General features: G+C 42.4%; 1 protein-coding gene across 1 annotated transcript; it reads left to right on the top strand.

Moving 5' to 3' along the window:
* The first annotated feature begins 433 nt into the window (after nucleotides 1-433).
* Nucleotides 434-15993, top strand: LOC138104524 (interleukin-2 receptor subunit alpha-like). Its single transcript, XM_069003820.1, has 7 exons — nucleotides 434-657; nucleotides 9331-9516; nucleotides 9731-9853; nucleotides 10150-10377; nucleotides 12729-12782; nucleotides 13682-13745; nucleotides 15014-15993. Exons 1-6 carry the CDS (start codon nucleotides 582-584, stop codon nucleotides 13723-13725), a joined length of 711 nt encoding a protein of 236 aa, XP_068859921.1. The 5' UTR covers nucleotides 434-581; the 3' UTR covers nucleotides 13726-13745; nucleotides 15014-15993.

Genomic DNA, 15993 nt, shown 5'->3' with positions numbered 1-15993 from the left:
CAAACACGCTTCCATCAGCACCAAATACAGTGTGGCTTTATCATCACTGACAGAAGACCCCTGAAAAGCCAAAAGGATAAGCCAAAAGGATAAACCTTTTTTTTTTTTTTTTGCAGGTAGAGCCCACAGATGTTGCCTGAGATCCATTGTCACACATCAGACATTTATTCCACAGTCATGGTCCCTCTCTAATACCTGTCCAGCCACAGATTTGGGGCTCAGCACCTGCACAAACCTGTTCAAGTCTCCCCATTTCTACTGACCTCTGCTGTAGTGAAACGGGAAAGAGCTCTGGAGCCAGGAGCTCTGATGTGTCAAACCACTTCCTACACATGATGGCACGCTCTGCCACACCGAGCACTGAGTTTGGTTTCCTGGATAAAAGACTAATACCTGAACAGAAAGCAGCCTTTCTTCTTTCCTGTGGAGCCAGCAAAACGATGATTTGCTGACCAAAGCCCTCGCTGCACACGTAGGTGATACTCCCAGACAGACTCATCAGGCAGTAACCAGATCTTTGGCTTGGTTGGCAACAGCTCATCACTTCTGAGAAACTTCATCCTCAGAGGTGCAGAGAAAAGATGTGGACAAGTCCCATGGAACTCAAGTGGCTTTTGATGTGGCTCTTGTTTGGATTCATCAAGGGGCTCAAGCCAGGTAAAGGACTCTTTTTGCCTTTTGGGAAGGGAAAATATGATTTGGGGTTTTTTGGTGGCTGTTAGAGGGTGTTCACAACGTCCTGACTCCTTTCAGCAAGGGAAAGATGTTAAGGAGCTTAAGGAATTTATTATTCTAAGGAAATGAGAGAAATGGGTTTTGTGCCCACAAACTGTCAACTGCAGAAAATCCAGAGCTTTAGAGGATATTTTTTGTCTGACTAATATATGTATCCTCCAACCCATCACTGGAACAGTGGGAAGATCAAAGCAGCCTGAGGCAGCCCTTTGAATTTGCTTTTTCCATTTTGCTTGTAACTTTAGGAAACATAAAAATAGACACCGAAATGCCAGTACCCCTGTAGGTAAAATTGATGGCAATGCTATTAGTTAAAAGATACCATCCAAATTTGCTGTGGGTACTATAGACATGAAATATTTTTTCAGCCATGGCTCTCAATCAGCAGTGCCTATAAACTGTGAATGGAGACAGCTAATCCAATTCAGCATAATTTGACACATTTATAAATGGTGACACTGCTTAGATTTGGCTTATTGTTGTGACAAGTGTGTGCACTGAGAAATGGTCTGGTGATACATTAGTGTATTTAAATTTAAACTGCCTTTTTCAAAGGAGGGGAAAAAATATCTGCCATTTTCAGTGCTCCATAAATGTGATATTTCCTTCTGTGTCTGATGATGATGTCCAGGCTGAGAGGAATGAACAGACACAGCCTAAGGCAGGCTCTCAGATATGCTGGTAGTGTAACTGCTGATGGATCATCTTGAGCAGGGCTGGGAATTTTCCTTGGGGCTGGCCATCTCAAGGGAAGAGTGTGTTGCTAATGACCAAACTCATTAATGCAGGAAGGACCTTCACAAATGTTGAAGCCCCAGGTGATTTTATTCTTGTCATTTTGCCAGTAAATGCTGCACCTTCTCCTGCATGGGGCATTTTCACTGCCAGATGAGGTGCCAGAGCCCACAGGAAGCGTTTGGTGCTGCGTGCAGGAGCAGCACCGTGAGATGCTCAGCCAGAGATGTGTCAGTGGGATCAGTTCTGGGATGAGTCAGGTCCCCCAGATCACACTTTCTGTATTACTGTGCCTGGAACATGTTGTGAAATTTCTTGCAGGCAGATCTCGTTTATCAGAAATCTTTCTGGTTTTTTGGAAAAAAAATCGAGCCGTGTCAGAGCAGTTGCATTTTATGGTATTTGATGTGATTTTATTCACCCCTGAATGAATAAATGCCTAGTATTGCATTCTCTACTGTATTTCTAAGCTCTTCTTTCCTCAGCTTCCTGTACTTATTTTCAAAGTCTCTCTCAAAGTTTAAAGATAATATTTATATATATATTTGCAATTTCTTCCTGAAAATAATATGCTAAAGTAGAAACACCACCTTTGACCAATTTAGGGGTTTTTAATCATGGACACACCCAAGGTGTTGTGTTGTGGCTGTAAGACCCGTTGGTTTTAATTCCTTAAGGGAGGATCAACAAGGAGATCTAGGGATAGACATAAGCAAAGCAAAGGGAAAGAGGCTGGGTCAAAATGGCCAAAAATCAACCAGGCCTCAGCCCATACAGTGCTTTTTTTATTATTTTGGCTCAGTCTTTTCAGCTCATCCCAGCACTGCAAGTTTAGGTTTTTAAATAGATCCAGCCCCAGATGGTGTTTGGCAAAATGCACTATCAGGAATAAATGTAATTAGAGGAAAAAGAAAATAAAAAGCCTTTGTTTTACAGAACAGTTTCACTGATGGTTCTCAAAGTGTTTTGAGAGGGCAAAGTCCTGGGGGATTGGGGAAGTTAAGGCATGGGATGATCATTTATTAATTTACTAAAAATTAAACTACACCTTAGTACTAAAAATAAGAGAAATGCTGATTTTCCTGTGAGGAGCATCTCCTTTATCTCCCTTACTCTGCACAGCTGCCTAGAAACTGTAGGCATGTGTGAAGCCTGAAGTGAGGGTCAAACACGAGGTAAAAGCTGTGCTCCTACAACCTTTCCATCTTGCTGTTCATCATACAGGGATACACTGAGTAGATTTTCAAGTTAAACCTGGAAAGGATTAAAACTCACAAAAGAAGGAATTTCATTCAAGTGAATCTCATTCACACAAGATGGGTACCAAATCTCAGTCATGTAAATGAGAGGAATTTCTTTCCCATTATACTTGCATATTAGTGCTGGCTCCCATGGATTTGAAATGCAATGCTGAATACATTAAAGTTGTCAAACATGGACAACTGATTCCTGTAAGGTCAACTAGAGAGCAAATACCTTTATAAACCTTTCAGCTACAGTGGCCCTCAGCAACAAAGGGCTCAATATACAGCTGCAATTTAAAAAATGTTAAAAAAAAAGTTTTAAAAGTTTGATCCTGCTGAGGAAGAGCAGGATAGATATTACAGACAGAGATCCTGCAGTACCTGCTTCTTCAGCTGGTTGAATTGTTTTCCCACCTCATCAGAGATGAGATGTTATGTCCTTTTTCCTTCTATTGCAGAAAAAAATCCACTCTGTATGTACTTCTAGAAAGCCACTGCTTCTGCCTTTGTTCCCTGTTGCCTTCAGAGTGCTGTTATTTTGGTTCCCCTACATCCTCGATGTTCAGCTATGTCTGCCCTGTTTTCCCTGTTGCATTAATGCTGTCTTCACAGCCCAGCTTCTGGGGACTTTCTACTCACGGATTCCATTCCCTGACCTTGGTCCTGAATTTTGGAACAACGTGGCTCACTGAGTCTTTGCTCCATCTCCTCCAACACTTCCCCAAAACTCACATTTCCAAAGTCCTTCCGTGGCTTTCCTCACTTGGGTCCCTATTCCTCAGCCCTGCCAGGGGAGCAGCACTCTGTCACCTGCTGCTTTTTCTTGATGTTCTTGATTTGTAAAGTGTGAACCCTCACATGAAGAATATCTTACCCTCTCTATGTGGAAAAATATTTCATGCATGACAAGGTCAGAAAAATTCTTGCCACGTGTAGAAAATTTCCATCACACTTTTGGGGGAAAAGTTCCATGACCATGCTAAGTCCCTAAGTCAGGTGAGATGAGTCCTTAGGCCACATTTGAAATAGAAATTTCCCCAATAGACCTTTTTTTTTTTTTTTCACTTTCCCAAGACTGGGACACACACTTGTTAGACCATTCAATTATTTTCAGAGAGGATATTCTCTACTGCCCTTTCAGCCCTACAAAAGGCAAGGCTGAGAAAGCTCCAGACAAAGGAAAGAGTCTGAATCCTCTGCTGCTGTTTAAAAAGATAATTTTTTGTTTCCTTTTAGATGAGAACACCAAAGACGTGTGTGTTACTGAGGTTGTCTCTTTAAGCAAAAATGTCACACACCAAAACAAGGCGTTCACATATGATATTCTCAAGACTTGGCTCTGTTCTGCTACAAAACCATGTGCCGTGGTTGCATTTAGAGAATCTGAGCTCTGCGGCTTTACCGCGGAACCAAGGATGTTATAAACACCCAGAAACAAAAACAAACGTTCCCCATTCTCCACTTCGTGCACTTTCTATGCAGTGCACTGTGCCCAGGCTAGTTTTCCTCCCTCTCCCTCTTTCCTAATGTTCCCACTTCCGATTCCACATTTTGAGTCCAAGTCCCCAACCCAGCGTCCCTGCTAGGGCAGGTGTGAGATCCATCAATGCATCAGGCAAACCACTCTGATTATCAGCGTGAGCATGGAAGAATGTTCTCCCACCCCTGCAGCTGATAAAAAGAAAGAAGCACATTTAAGCTTTGCTTTGGAGAAGGTAAATTAGGTGTCTGCTGTGCTCTAGAGAGGTTTGCCCAGCTCCACTTCTCATAGGAGCTAAGAAGGCACATGCCTGAGGCTAAATTATGCTTAGCATCAGAAAGCTTAGTCCACTGTCCAACCAAGTTTAGCCTTGCTGTATATGGAAATTTTTTGCATTAGATTCTACTGCCTTGGTCAATGGCAAATAGCTGGTCAGCAGGATTAAGCCAAGAGATAAGACAAGTGCATTTCTCCCAAACCCAGTTTTCTATGGTCCTAGAGCTCCTGCCAGTTCATATTCCAGTTTATTTTACATTGTCTTTCCAACAGAGGCATTTTCTGGTACAGCAAACTCAGCAGGCACTGAACTGCCAAATCCTTAGAACAAGACATTCCTCTTCTCCACTGCTGGGAATATTCAAACCCACTTCCTGCCCTGTAAGGCTGATCTCTCCTTCATTGCTGTTTGTATTAAAACTTGTGCCTGGTCATTTCATCTCCACTGTATTTCTGTCACTTACTCTGCAGACTCACTACTACTCAAATTATATTTTAAGATAATCTCTCTATAATCTAAGGTACAGCTAATTAAAAATCTCACCGGCAAATTACAGTAAAGTTGGGGTCTGTACCCCAACTCCACAGCTGGGATCTCTTCCCATCTTGCAAATCCACATAAGCAATAAATGACATTAATAGGAGGGGAAAGAATCCTGCATAGCTGAGGCTTGCTTGTTAAAGGATCCTTTGGGGATAAGTTTTAAAGTTAGAAAAAGTTCATTACCATTTCAGTCCTGTTGTTGGTATCAACTCCTTCGCTTTGCCTGTATCAGTTTCATCTTCAGGAGACTGCACCATTCAGAGAGCACAGTTTCACACAGCACATAAATCCCCAGGGCTGATTTAACTTTTCAGGCACAGCTGGGGAAATATCTTCATTTCGGTCTGGTTTGATTTGTTGGTGTCTCTGGGGAGAGGTGCTCTTCATCTCTGAACTGGGCAGGTGTGTGCAGTGCCTGGTTTCTTCCACTGCTTCTGCCCAAGTCTTCAGAACATCCAGCTTCTACCAATCCCATTTTACTGCCTTTGTAGTAAGGGGAAAATCGTCCTGTTTTTGCACCTTGCTATTTTAACTCGACATCAGAATAGTGTCAGCACTGGTGACACATGGCCATGTGATGGAGGAAGTTCTGAGTTTAGGTTATTGTGGTGTGACTCACCGTCTGTGTTTTACCTAGGTCTAAAAATACCTGTTACAAATTTTCCCCACTCACTTCTTGTGGACTAAAGGTGTTGTTCTGATGCTTCATCTAACACTGCTCTGCCAACTCAGACATGGAAGAGAAACAGGCAGGAGGGTTTCATGAAGCCTTGTACTGCCAGCACACCCACTAAGAGCAGTTCTGTGGTTGGGTGAGTGACGTATTTGAATGGGAAGCGTGAGGGAAGAAACCTAAAAGAACTGCTGCTGATTTAGCTGCTGGGTTTCTTTCCCTCAATATCTCCTGTGTGGTATCTGACAGCTCATGTGGAAATCCCAGAGGCCCTGAGACATCTTAAATGGCATCAGACATCCTAGCTCACACCTATCTGTTGGCTCAGATGACAGAGCTTGAAGGTCTCAAAAAGCTTATCAAACTTAATTTGGGGAGCACTCCAGAAGAAACAATACTACTTTAAAATTTTTATGTTTCATGGCTATTGTCTGAATTCACAAGTCTCCTTCTAATTCCAAGGAATTGGAATTCTAATTCCATCCACTCCATCATAATAATTGAAACCACCTCCAGAATTTCCACAAATGCTATAGGCACCAAAAATCCATTGATATGGGGAGAAACAGAAATTCACATCTGCCTTAGGAGAGCTATGTGTTCTCATAATTCTGCAGCTGACAGAAGGGCTAAATCCCCATGAACACAATTACACCAACCTCTCTGGCCCATTTAGTACCTCTAAGTGAAGAGAAATGGAGTCCCAGGACACTTTTGGGGTGTGGGAAGTGAGAATGGTAGGTAGGAGCTGATGAATTTTGTGAATGAAGGAAAGAGAGAACAGTGGACATCAGGATAGAAAGAGAAGGAAATAGTGGTACACAACACCTTGTCATGGGGATGAAAAATTGGAGTATGTGGGAAGGGAAAATGAGGAGGCAAACAAAACCTCGAGATCTCAAGGCAATGTGAGGGCAATATTTTCAACAAGTAATAGCAGGAGTGCAACCCTGGAGCAGCTATGGAGGGATGCAGAATCCAGGGAAAGCTGGGCTGTGCAAAATTGAGCCACCACAGGCTGTGAGGCAGCCTGTGTTATGCCCAGATGTGCTGGCCTTTTTAAAGATTATTATTTTCATGTCAGGTGAACTCAAATTGATTGACCAATTCCCAACAAAACAGCAAAACAGCAAAAGAAACCCTCAAACCAAACCAAAAAACAAACAAACAAACAAACAAAAATCCACCAAAAATAAAAAACCCACAAAAAAGCAAAATTAAAAATAAAAAAAAGCAAAGCTATTCTTTGCTAAAAATGTAAAAAGTCGGAAATCTAATGAAGGAGCATACTTACCCTGCCATTCCCTATTTCCTGGCTTCTTCCCATCCCTTGGCTCTTTTACCACTCATGCAACAATGATGTTGATTTTTTAGGGGCAAACCATGCAGTTTCCTTGGGCACAGAGATGGAATGAAGTTTTAGGCACGATTCACTCCAGAGGTCAGTACTGTGCAGACCTCACCAGGTCTGCATCCTCTCTGCAGTCTTCCCACATTATTCCAGGAGGTCCCATGACATGAAACTGAAGAAAGACATGGAGATGCTGGAACATGTCCAGAGAAGGGCAGTGGAGCTGGGGAAGGGTCTGGAGCACAAGTCTGATGGGATCTGGGGGGCTCAGCCTGGAGAAAAGCAGGCTCAGGGAGGACCTTTTCACTCCCTACAACTCCCTGGCAGGATGGTGCATGGGTTACATGCTGAGTGCCCACTTTTTCTAGAAAGATGAGTAAAAACCTAATAAAGAGAAGCACCTCTGAAGGTATATAAGATATTTTGAGACAATTCAGAGTAATCATAGCGAAGGGTATCTTGCAATATCCATATTCATGCACGGCTCCTCACCAGTGTGAGGACTGGTACAATAAACCCAAAAGCCAATGACTTTGATATCAAACACATTGGTGAGGAGCTCTAGTATGGGAGGAGAAGCCAATGTTTTGAAAGGTTATGAATGGTTACTAAGGAGAAGGTTCTTGAAAACGGAAGCAAAATATTTGATGTAACAATGAAGCAGCTAAAAGTTAAGGGGAGGCAGGCAGAAGGTCACAACAAGACCTGGGAAAGTCATCTTTCAAAATTCTTTGTGGATCAGGGAAAGGAAAATGGTTGTAAAGGCCAAAGAAGATACTGCAGTTATTTAGATGTGAGAAGACAAGAATTTGAGCAATATGGATGAAATTAAAAGGCTGGATCCGAGGAAGGTTGTGCGTGATGCAGCTGCAACGTGGATGTTCACCATCTCCCAAGTGCACCATTTCTGCACAATCCCTGTCTGATGTGTGCAGGTTCAGAAGAACCCAACATTTAATCATCAATTAAAAGAATGCTTCCCCTTTATGATGAGTAGGTTAAATGTTGTGGGTTTTCTTAAGAAGAGACTAATGAGTTGTAGGTTTGAGTGCCTTGTGCTGAGATTCAGATCTGCAATCTGCTTCAAAGAGGCTTTTGAAGTCTTGAGGGAAACAAGCTTTTAGCTTTCAGGGAAAGTGAGAGTACATGATCTCAGCTTGCTGCTGATCTGATAACTTTTTAATTTTAATCACCCTGACAGTCTGTGGTAAAACATGTGGTTAACTATTTCGGGTGCAGTCACTTCTCTCAAAGCCACAGTCTGCTGTAGTTTACAAGGCAAATCCTTTGATAACACAAAGGTACAAGGGGATTGAAACAACCCTTATGCAGATTAGCTGTTAAACTATGCTCACATACTTTTCATTGTTGCCTTCTTCAGACTTTGTGACTTTTATTAAACAGCACGACAATGTAAAGTAAAAAGGGCAGAAAATAGCAAAGTGAGGAAATGAAAGAAAAGGGCATTGCAGGGCTGGGAGTCGCTGGTTGAGTCGCTGTTGGTCTTTCAAGGAGAAGGCACTTTGGGAGTCAAGGGCAGACTCCAAATGATGAACAGCTGTCAGGGACCCAAGGGCCTTCCACAGTCATTCCTGCTGGTTGCTAAGGCTGCATTAATTATGGCTGCAGAAAATGTGAGGATATGGTGACTAAGAAATTTCAGTCCTAATAGCTGTTACTGTTGTGCATAAGCATAAAGGACCCTGGATCATGCACCCAAAGATCCAGAGTGCCAGCCCTGGTGCAACCAGACTGATCTTTTACTTTCTCAGCCTTTAGGCCTTAAATAATCATTAAGTCGTGCCTTTATCAACTTCTAGGTCTCCAGCTCAGCTTGAGCAGGCTTTTCAAGTGCACTGAAATGATCTAACTTAATTCATTCCAACTGATTGAGAAGTATATTTAGATATGATTTGCTGATGACACGACACTTCACGTCTTTGTTTTGGGACAAGATATATTTAGGTTTACAAACTTATTCCACAGTAAGCTGCTCTTTGGTGTCCTCAGACAGAACTGAGTCTACGCCCATTCCAAATCTTTGCTTGTAGATGATTGCAACTTTTAATTGCTTGCTTTTGCCTATTGTGCCTCATTCCACAGACTCAGGGCAGCACGCTCTGGTGCAGGCAGCTGCTCTCCAAAATGAGTGTATACAGCTTCATTAAGAAAATATTGATAGTGTTTCATGTTGCCCATCTGCTGGACATGTCTGGTATTGAGAATGGGGAAGTTCTTGATGCATAAAGCAGAATGCCAGGCTGTCCTGATTCTCAGGCTTTCTATTTGCAGAGCTATGCCCACGTCTTCCAACAACTGAATTTGTTGATGTTACTGCTGAAATGTATCCACTACAGACCAAACTGTACTATGAGTGTCACCCTGGCTATTACAGAGAAGGTGGTGCATACCCAGGAATTCAGTGTAAGAGTGAACAGCAGGGTGCTGTTTGGAAATACGGGGTATTTAAATGCCTTGGTGAGTGAGTGTTGTCTTTTTTCTATACACAGAGGTGTTTTTCCAACGTGTTACTTGGTATAAAACACAACTGGGCATTAACAAAAGATCTTTCATGCTTATCTCTCTAAGTTAAAACTTGAATCAGTTCTATCCCACCTCTAAAAGTTTGAGTGCTCTGGCTTTGTTCTGCTATTTGTCCTGCTGTAACTCAGCAATTGTAACTTCTCCACAGTTAAGAAAAATTTTTCATCAATGGCTCCCATGATGGAGTTAGAACTTACACAGAAGCCAGAAAGAGAACCAAGGAGCCCTGCACCCCAGAAGCAAGAAGAACTTTCAGAGTTCAGGCAAAAAGGTAAATAAGAACTCATTCAATACTGTAACACTTCTCCTGCTGATTTCCATGGAGTGGTGTGAAAATGGTAATATTTAATTGTTTTGCAGACAGAGGGAAAGAAACAATTGCTGTAATATCTTGGCTGAACAAGTGATATGGTGTAAGCAAATGAGTATTTTATGTCCTGACCAAGAATTAGAAAGGCTTGGTATATCCTGCTTGTCTGTATTTTCTAAGAGCACAAGATTTTCAAGAACAAAAGCAGTATGCAAAATCCGTCTGCTTTAACTGTGTGCTGCCTTGTGCTCCCACAGATTTCTGTGGTCCTCCCAAGACTATTCCACATGCCTTCATAAGGCTGCCTCAACAGCATTACGTGGGACAAGTCTTACATTTCAGATGCCAGGCAGGTTATGATAAGAGACCCCCCACCTTTGGCAGCAGGACGTGCAAGAAGGTGAACGGCAAAGTCATCTGGACACCTCTTGATATGAGATGCACCAATGACAGCAACCAGTGGCCACCACAGACCATTGGGCCAGGTAAGATGGTTGTGATTACACCACATCAGTGTCATTACCTGCTCATGGGGGGGGGTCCAGACCCCACAACTGCTGTGGGGAGAGTAGGAGCTTCAAAAAAGTTTACTGAAGAAGCCCTGCTGCTGACTCTGAGGGGAAAAAAATATCTCCCGTGTGTATTTAAATGTCTTCACAGAAAGGGGTTTAAATGATGATAAATCTTTCCTTAACCTCAGATTTTGGCAACAGTTTAAGGAATCACTCTATCCTGCAAGTTTTATTGAAGACAAATCAGATGTATTTATATAAAAATGAATATTTATTAAGACAAATGAACAGACAGGAGATAACAGATGAAAGATCTTAATCAGATTTACTCACTACGGAGTATAAAACTTTAAGAACTACTAGTAGATTATAGCATAACATAACACAGTGCACTGGATCAAGGTACCTATATTAAAGCCAGCAAAAGAAATAGTATTGATTAGGAGTCAAATGTAATTTACCACTAAAATGACAATAATCTACACAGATTCCTTCACTTAATCACTTAGGAAGTAACTGTGAAATAGATGTCCCTACTTACAGGAGAAACTCTACACGTTTCCAGGAACATGTACAGATTTCTGCCTTGTGAAATTTTTCTGTGGCTTTTATAGCTGTCAGTTAGAAATTGAGCCTATCTTGTCAGATCTTCAAAAGTAGGATGTTTATTGGCAGTTGGGGGATGCCAGACCAGTGTTAACTCCATGTGGCCAAAATAACTCACTACAAGACAGCTTGTCCTGTTTATCTGACTGCTTAACAAACAGTGGATAAGCTCTTGTGGGGGGTAAGATGCCCTGCTACAAGGTGGACACACGCAGCTGTCCATACCCTTTGCAGTCCTCAGGCTTCCAGTACCCTCCCAAACTCCTCTGAGGCAGTGAAGTGCAATGGGATGAAATTTAAAGAGTTGGAAGCCAATGCAAAGACAGTAAGAGAGGACTTTTCCTTCCAACAGACTGGGAAAAAAAAGGCTTTTCACCAGTACTTCCTTTAAGAGGAAATTGATCATGCAGAACTGTAGATGTCTACTGCACAGATGGCCACATCTGAGCTGGGCTGGCTTTAAAACCAACAGAGGGAATAGGTGTTGATGGTGCTCTGTCAGCTGCTCTATTTTACACCTATTTGAGATGAAATGAGCCCTGTGAAGCCTTGTTTCTGCCCAGTGCCTACAGCTGAGCCTCGGTGACTACCTCAGAGGCCACATCTGTGTAACAGTGGGTGAGAAGCCTTCTGGCCCTTGTGACCTTACCAGACCACTGCACACCCTGTTTCAGCATCAACCCAGGACTTTCTCCCCTATTTCATAGATCTGTTTCCCTGTGGTGCCTGGTTCAGAGTGTTCCAGGTACAGTAATCACAATTTGTTGTCTGGTCTTTCCTCTTCCATCACAACACCAGACTTTTTTCCATTGAAAATATCACTTGGTGCTATCAGGATGAAGGAACTTCTTGCTGTGATGGAAATAACCCACCAACAAACCAGCCCCAGAAAATAATACAGCCTTTTGGAATTACAAGTATTTTAAAATTACAAATATCTTAAAATTTTTAAACTAGGATTGTGAAAAACATGAGACTGGACAATAAAAAAAAAAACCCTTGGCCTTTAATTCAGCAGAACAATAATTCCAGTTTCCTGCAAAATGCTCTCAAACCTGAGCAAGATCATGTCCTGGCAATTAGAGCACCAAATATTTATTCCCCTAAAGTGTTGCCTTTGTCTTGGTTATGATGTGATGTCTATAATGAAGTTGAATAAAGAATATACTCCCCTTTCTCAGTTCTCCTTCAGCATTCAGCCCAAAGAAATTTATCTATTACAGGACATCCTGTGAAAAATCTGTCAATATCTGATACTGGGGGAAGTTCAGAGCTTCCTTTTCAGGATAAGAGAGAAATTCAATTAATTTCTTGCAGCAGGGAAGTTTTGGCTTATATTTCTGGGCAAAAACAGGTCCTGGCTGAAACCATGTTTCCAAATCCTAACTTGGCACCTTGAAAGTAATCCTTCCAGTCTCATATGAAATAAAGATCTTGATGGATCCCATTCCAGTTCACTTCATGCCCACCATTAACAGGTATCAGATCAGCACATATGTTGATATCTAGGCTGGAAAGATCTACTGATGGCCAAGAAACAAACTTGGCAATTTTTAAGTGTTCTGTGCAGAGGGAGAGCTGTCAGATTCTACCCTTGGCACTGCTTTGGTGCTGGAACAAGCTGGCTCTTTGCCTGCCTCTGTCCTCATCACTGCTCTGGTGTTCTTCATCTGAAGAGAGAATTGATACAAAAATCAAGAATTTCTCTCTCTTCATAGGTTTGACTCTTCTGTCCACTTTCTCTTCCTCATCGAGGACACTGCCAGTGACAGGTATGCCATTTTCTTAAAAACTTCATCACCCAGAGCACTTCCTGGGTCTTTCAGTTTGTTGTTCTATTCCAAAGAGATCCATTTCTGTTGGAAGAGCTACTAAATATGCTGCAAGACACATCTATATCCATGTATTGTGTGAGAAGTTAGTGAAGACAGTATAAACTGATTGTTTAAGCACTTAAGCTTTTATAAAGAAATTTTCAAAGACTCATGTAAATGTAATGTAAATGTAAAAGAAAATGGATCAACCAAAAGCCTGTTTTTTAAATGGAGCCATTTTCAGACTATTCTCTGAGACTTTCTGTGAATTCAGTGAACCACTTCAACTGGAAAAACGCAGGGGAAAAATAAGTAAATATTTAAATGCTAAGTTTTTTTTCTCATTTTCAAAGGAATAAAAAAAGATGGGCAAATAGAACATTACTTCACAGCTAAACCGGTGCATTTAGATCAGTCTGAAGTGATTTTCTTCTCTCCCTTCCCCATTTTCCACTCAGCCATTAGCTGATGAAATAGAAATTGTGTCTTACTGTGCACATGCTCAAGCCTTTGCACAAGGGCTCTTGATTCCAGCTGGAGTCTGTCGAAAACTGTAGTGCACATTATGATGAGGAGGAATAATGGAGTGAGATGAAGGAAGGAAAGGAGGAGTTTTGCAAACCAGAGGCCACAACATCAGTAGTCCCTGGTTATTTGGCTGTGGTCGATCTCTAGTTGCCCAAGTCCCCTCTGGCTGGGTCCTTGAAGCAATGGGGAAACATGGAAAAATTCCTGCCTCTGGGCACAGGGGCAAGATGAGGCCCTATCCCTGATCTTGCGTGTTTCTCCCAGCTGGCGTAAATGCAATAAATAAGATAACTCCAAGTGCTAACCATATTGATTTTCTGGTTTTACAGCTATCTGGTTTGCTCTGCTTATCATTCCCACTGTCTTGGTGTGACTCACCAAGCAGACAATAAGGTAAGTGGAACACAACAAGGAAAATGTGAAATCTACCCAAAAAATCCCTAGAGGTGGAAGAGTTATCAACTGGATCAGCCTCTCCCTATTGCACTACTTAGATTTCTGGACACCTTCTTTGATGTTAAATATGACCCTGGATTTTGGGATTGTCTGATTCAGCTGTTAAATACTGGCACAAGAAAAGGAGGAATCAGAGCTTTTGAAATAAAAAATCTCAGAACAAGTTGCCCAGAGAGTTTGTGAACTCCTCATCCCTGGAGGTGCCCAGGGCCAGGTTGGATGGGGCTTGGAGCAACCTGGTCTAGTGAAACGTGTCCCTTCCCATGGCAGGGGGGTGGAACAAGATGGGCTTTAAGGTGCCTTCCAACCCAAATCATTCTGTGATTCTATAATTCTAAAAAGCTGGACAAATTCTTTGTCCCAGACATTGTGGAGCTGAGAATGGCAGTTCAAATAATGAGTGGGAGATTAATTCTGTGGGAAATTTAAGGTTAATTATGCAAATATGTTGTTTCAGATAGATTATGCAATCAGTCTTTTTCTCTCTGGCCAAACTGTAGGAAGTCTGGGGGAGCATCTGCCACCACAACCACATAATTCTGTTTCCTTCATCCCCCTGATTTCAGAGCTGTGTCGTGACAACTTTGTACTTCAGGTTTATTTCAGTCTGGCCTCCTCCCTTTTTCTGTTACTACACTGAGGTGCACCAAGGCCACTCCTGTTCACAGGATCCCCAGCCTAGTTAAGCCAAGATGTCCCTATCTGACATTTGGGAATTCTCCTCTCTCTTTGCTAATCTTTGTCCTCATTTCTCTTCATGTTCCTTACTAATTACTGATACTTCTTAGCTGAATGGGGTTTTTTCTTGAAAAGTGAGAAGGGAGGACCTCATGAAATCACATCAGAAGTGGATTTTTGTCAGTTCATGACTAGGTAAAGCCATATAAAATGTAAACAGTGCTTTGAAATATGCTTTAGTGAAGATGGTCAACTATGGTGCAGATTGCCTGGGCCATTGTAGGATTTCTGAAAATGGTTAGGTGAAAAAGTGTCAAGAATGATCTACATTTTACTGGCTCTGTGGTGGAACAAATGGTGAAATAGCCAATCCCAGATGAAATAGTAACTGACAAATGAAAGAGTAACTGAGATCCTAAATGGTGTCTTCTGCAAAAAATACTCTGTTGTTTCTCATAGTAAATATAGAAGAAGCCATAGAAAACCTGCTTCTTCCCACCTGTAGTAAAGTCTTTTTCCCATTGTAGGGAAGACTTCTCAGGGAATTGTGGCATTCAGATGCAAACTCATGGAATTAATGACTTGCCACAGAAGAAACCAGATTGTACCAGCGACTCCAAGAGCAGCAGTGCCAAATGAGGAGAAAGCCTGGACACTCAAATCCAACATGTGAAGGAGGCAGAAGATGTTATGGCTTAATTGTTACAGGGACAGTGTGACTTTCCACCTGCAGAGTGCTGGGAGGAGGAGGGTATCCTATCACTGACAGATGGGGAAAGAGCCCTGCCTGAAACTGCTTCCCAAACCCACTTCTCCTCCTCCTACCATGCAGCAGATGTATTTCTTATACAGCTGCAGCCCATCCCAAGTGACCAGGAGTACATATGGACCCCTGTCCCAAGCACATTAGATGGTGCCACCATCATTTCAGCCCACACCCCACCCTCCCCACAAACAAAGCTGCTTTGCTGGACACCTGATGTCCCCCTGCCTCTTCCCCACCCAGGTGGGTCAAGTGTAGGCCCACTTTTCCCCTTCTCAAAGTGTTCCCTTTCAAAATTAAACCTGTTCATCCCCTGCACTGCAGCTGAAAATGTGACTGGACTCCCTTACAGTTCACTATATACATGCATTCCTCATCACTCCCCTCTTCCCAATTATTTTGGATTAGTCCTTTCCACAACAGTTCCTGCATCATTCCTCCAGCTCAGACAAGGATGCTGCAGATCCTGGCAGCTGATTAATTTGACAAGTCCTTTTGTAGCTGCAGAGCATGAGACAACCCAGTGCAAAGGCAGCTGAGGACAGGCTCAAGCACACACAGTACTTGACGTGTCCTTGTATTATTGGGAATCTGTGAGGTCTGGATGTTCTTCTGCTTCTTTTTAGCCACGCTCAGCCCAGTAAGATGGGCTTCACCTGGCTGAATGCAAGTATCTGTGTCTGAGGCAGGCAGTGGGGAGGAATAAGAGCCTTTGGAGAGCAGCTCATCTCACCCTGTTGCCTA

Source organism: Aphelocoma coerulescens, chromosome 1A (assembly GCF_041296385.1).
Source record: "Aphelocoma coerulescens isolate FSJ_1873_10779 chromosome 1A, UR_Acoe_1.0, whole genome shotgun sequence".
Classification (NCBI taxonomy): domain Eukaryota; kingdom Metazoa; phylum Chordata; class Aves; order Passeriformes; family Corvidae; genus Aphelocoma; species Aphelocoma coerulescens.
The sequence above is the reverse complement of the archived record's forward strand: the minus strand, read 5'-3'. Positions and strand labels throughout refer to the sequence as shown.

Excerpts from the sequence above, each read along its gene's own strand:
- LOC138104524 (XM_069003820.1), top strand. The coding sequence starts at position 582 with ATGTGGACAAGTCCCATGGAACTCAAGTGGCTTTTGATGTGGCTCTTG. Across the intron at positions 658-9,330 it reads CATCAAGGGGCTCAAGCCAG|AGCTATGCCCACGTCTTCCA; the intron begins GTAAAGGACTCT and ends TTCTATTTGCAG. Across the intron at positions 10,378-12,728 it reads ACCACAGACCATTGGGCCAG|GTTTGACTCTTCTGTCCACT; the intron begins GTAAGATGGTTG and ends CTCTCTTCATAG.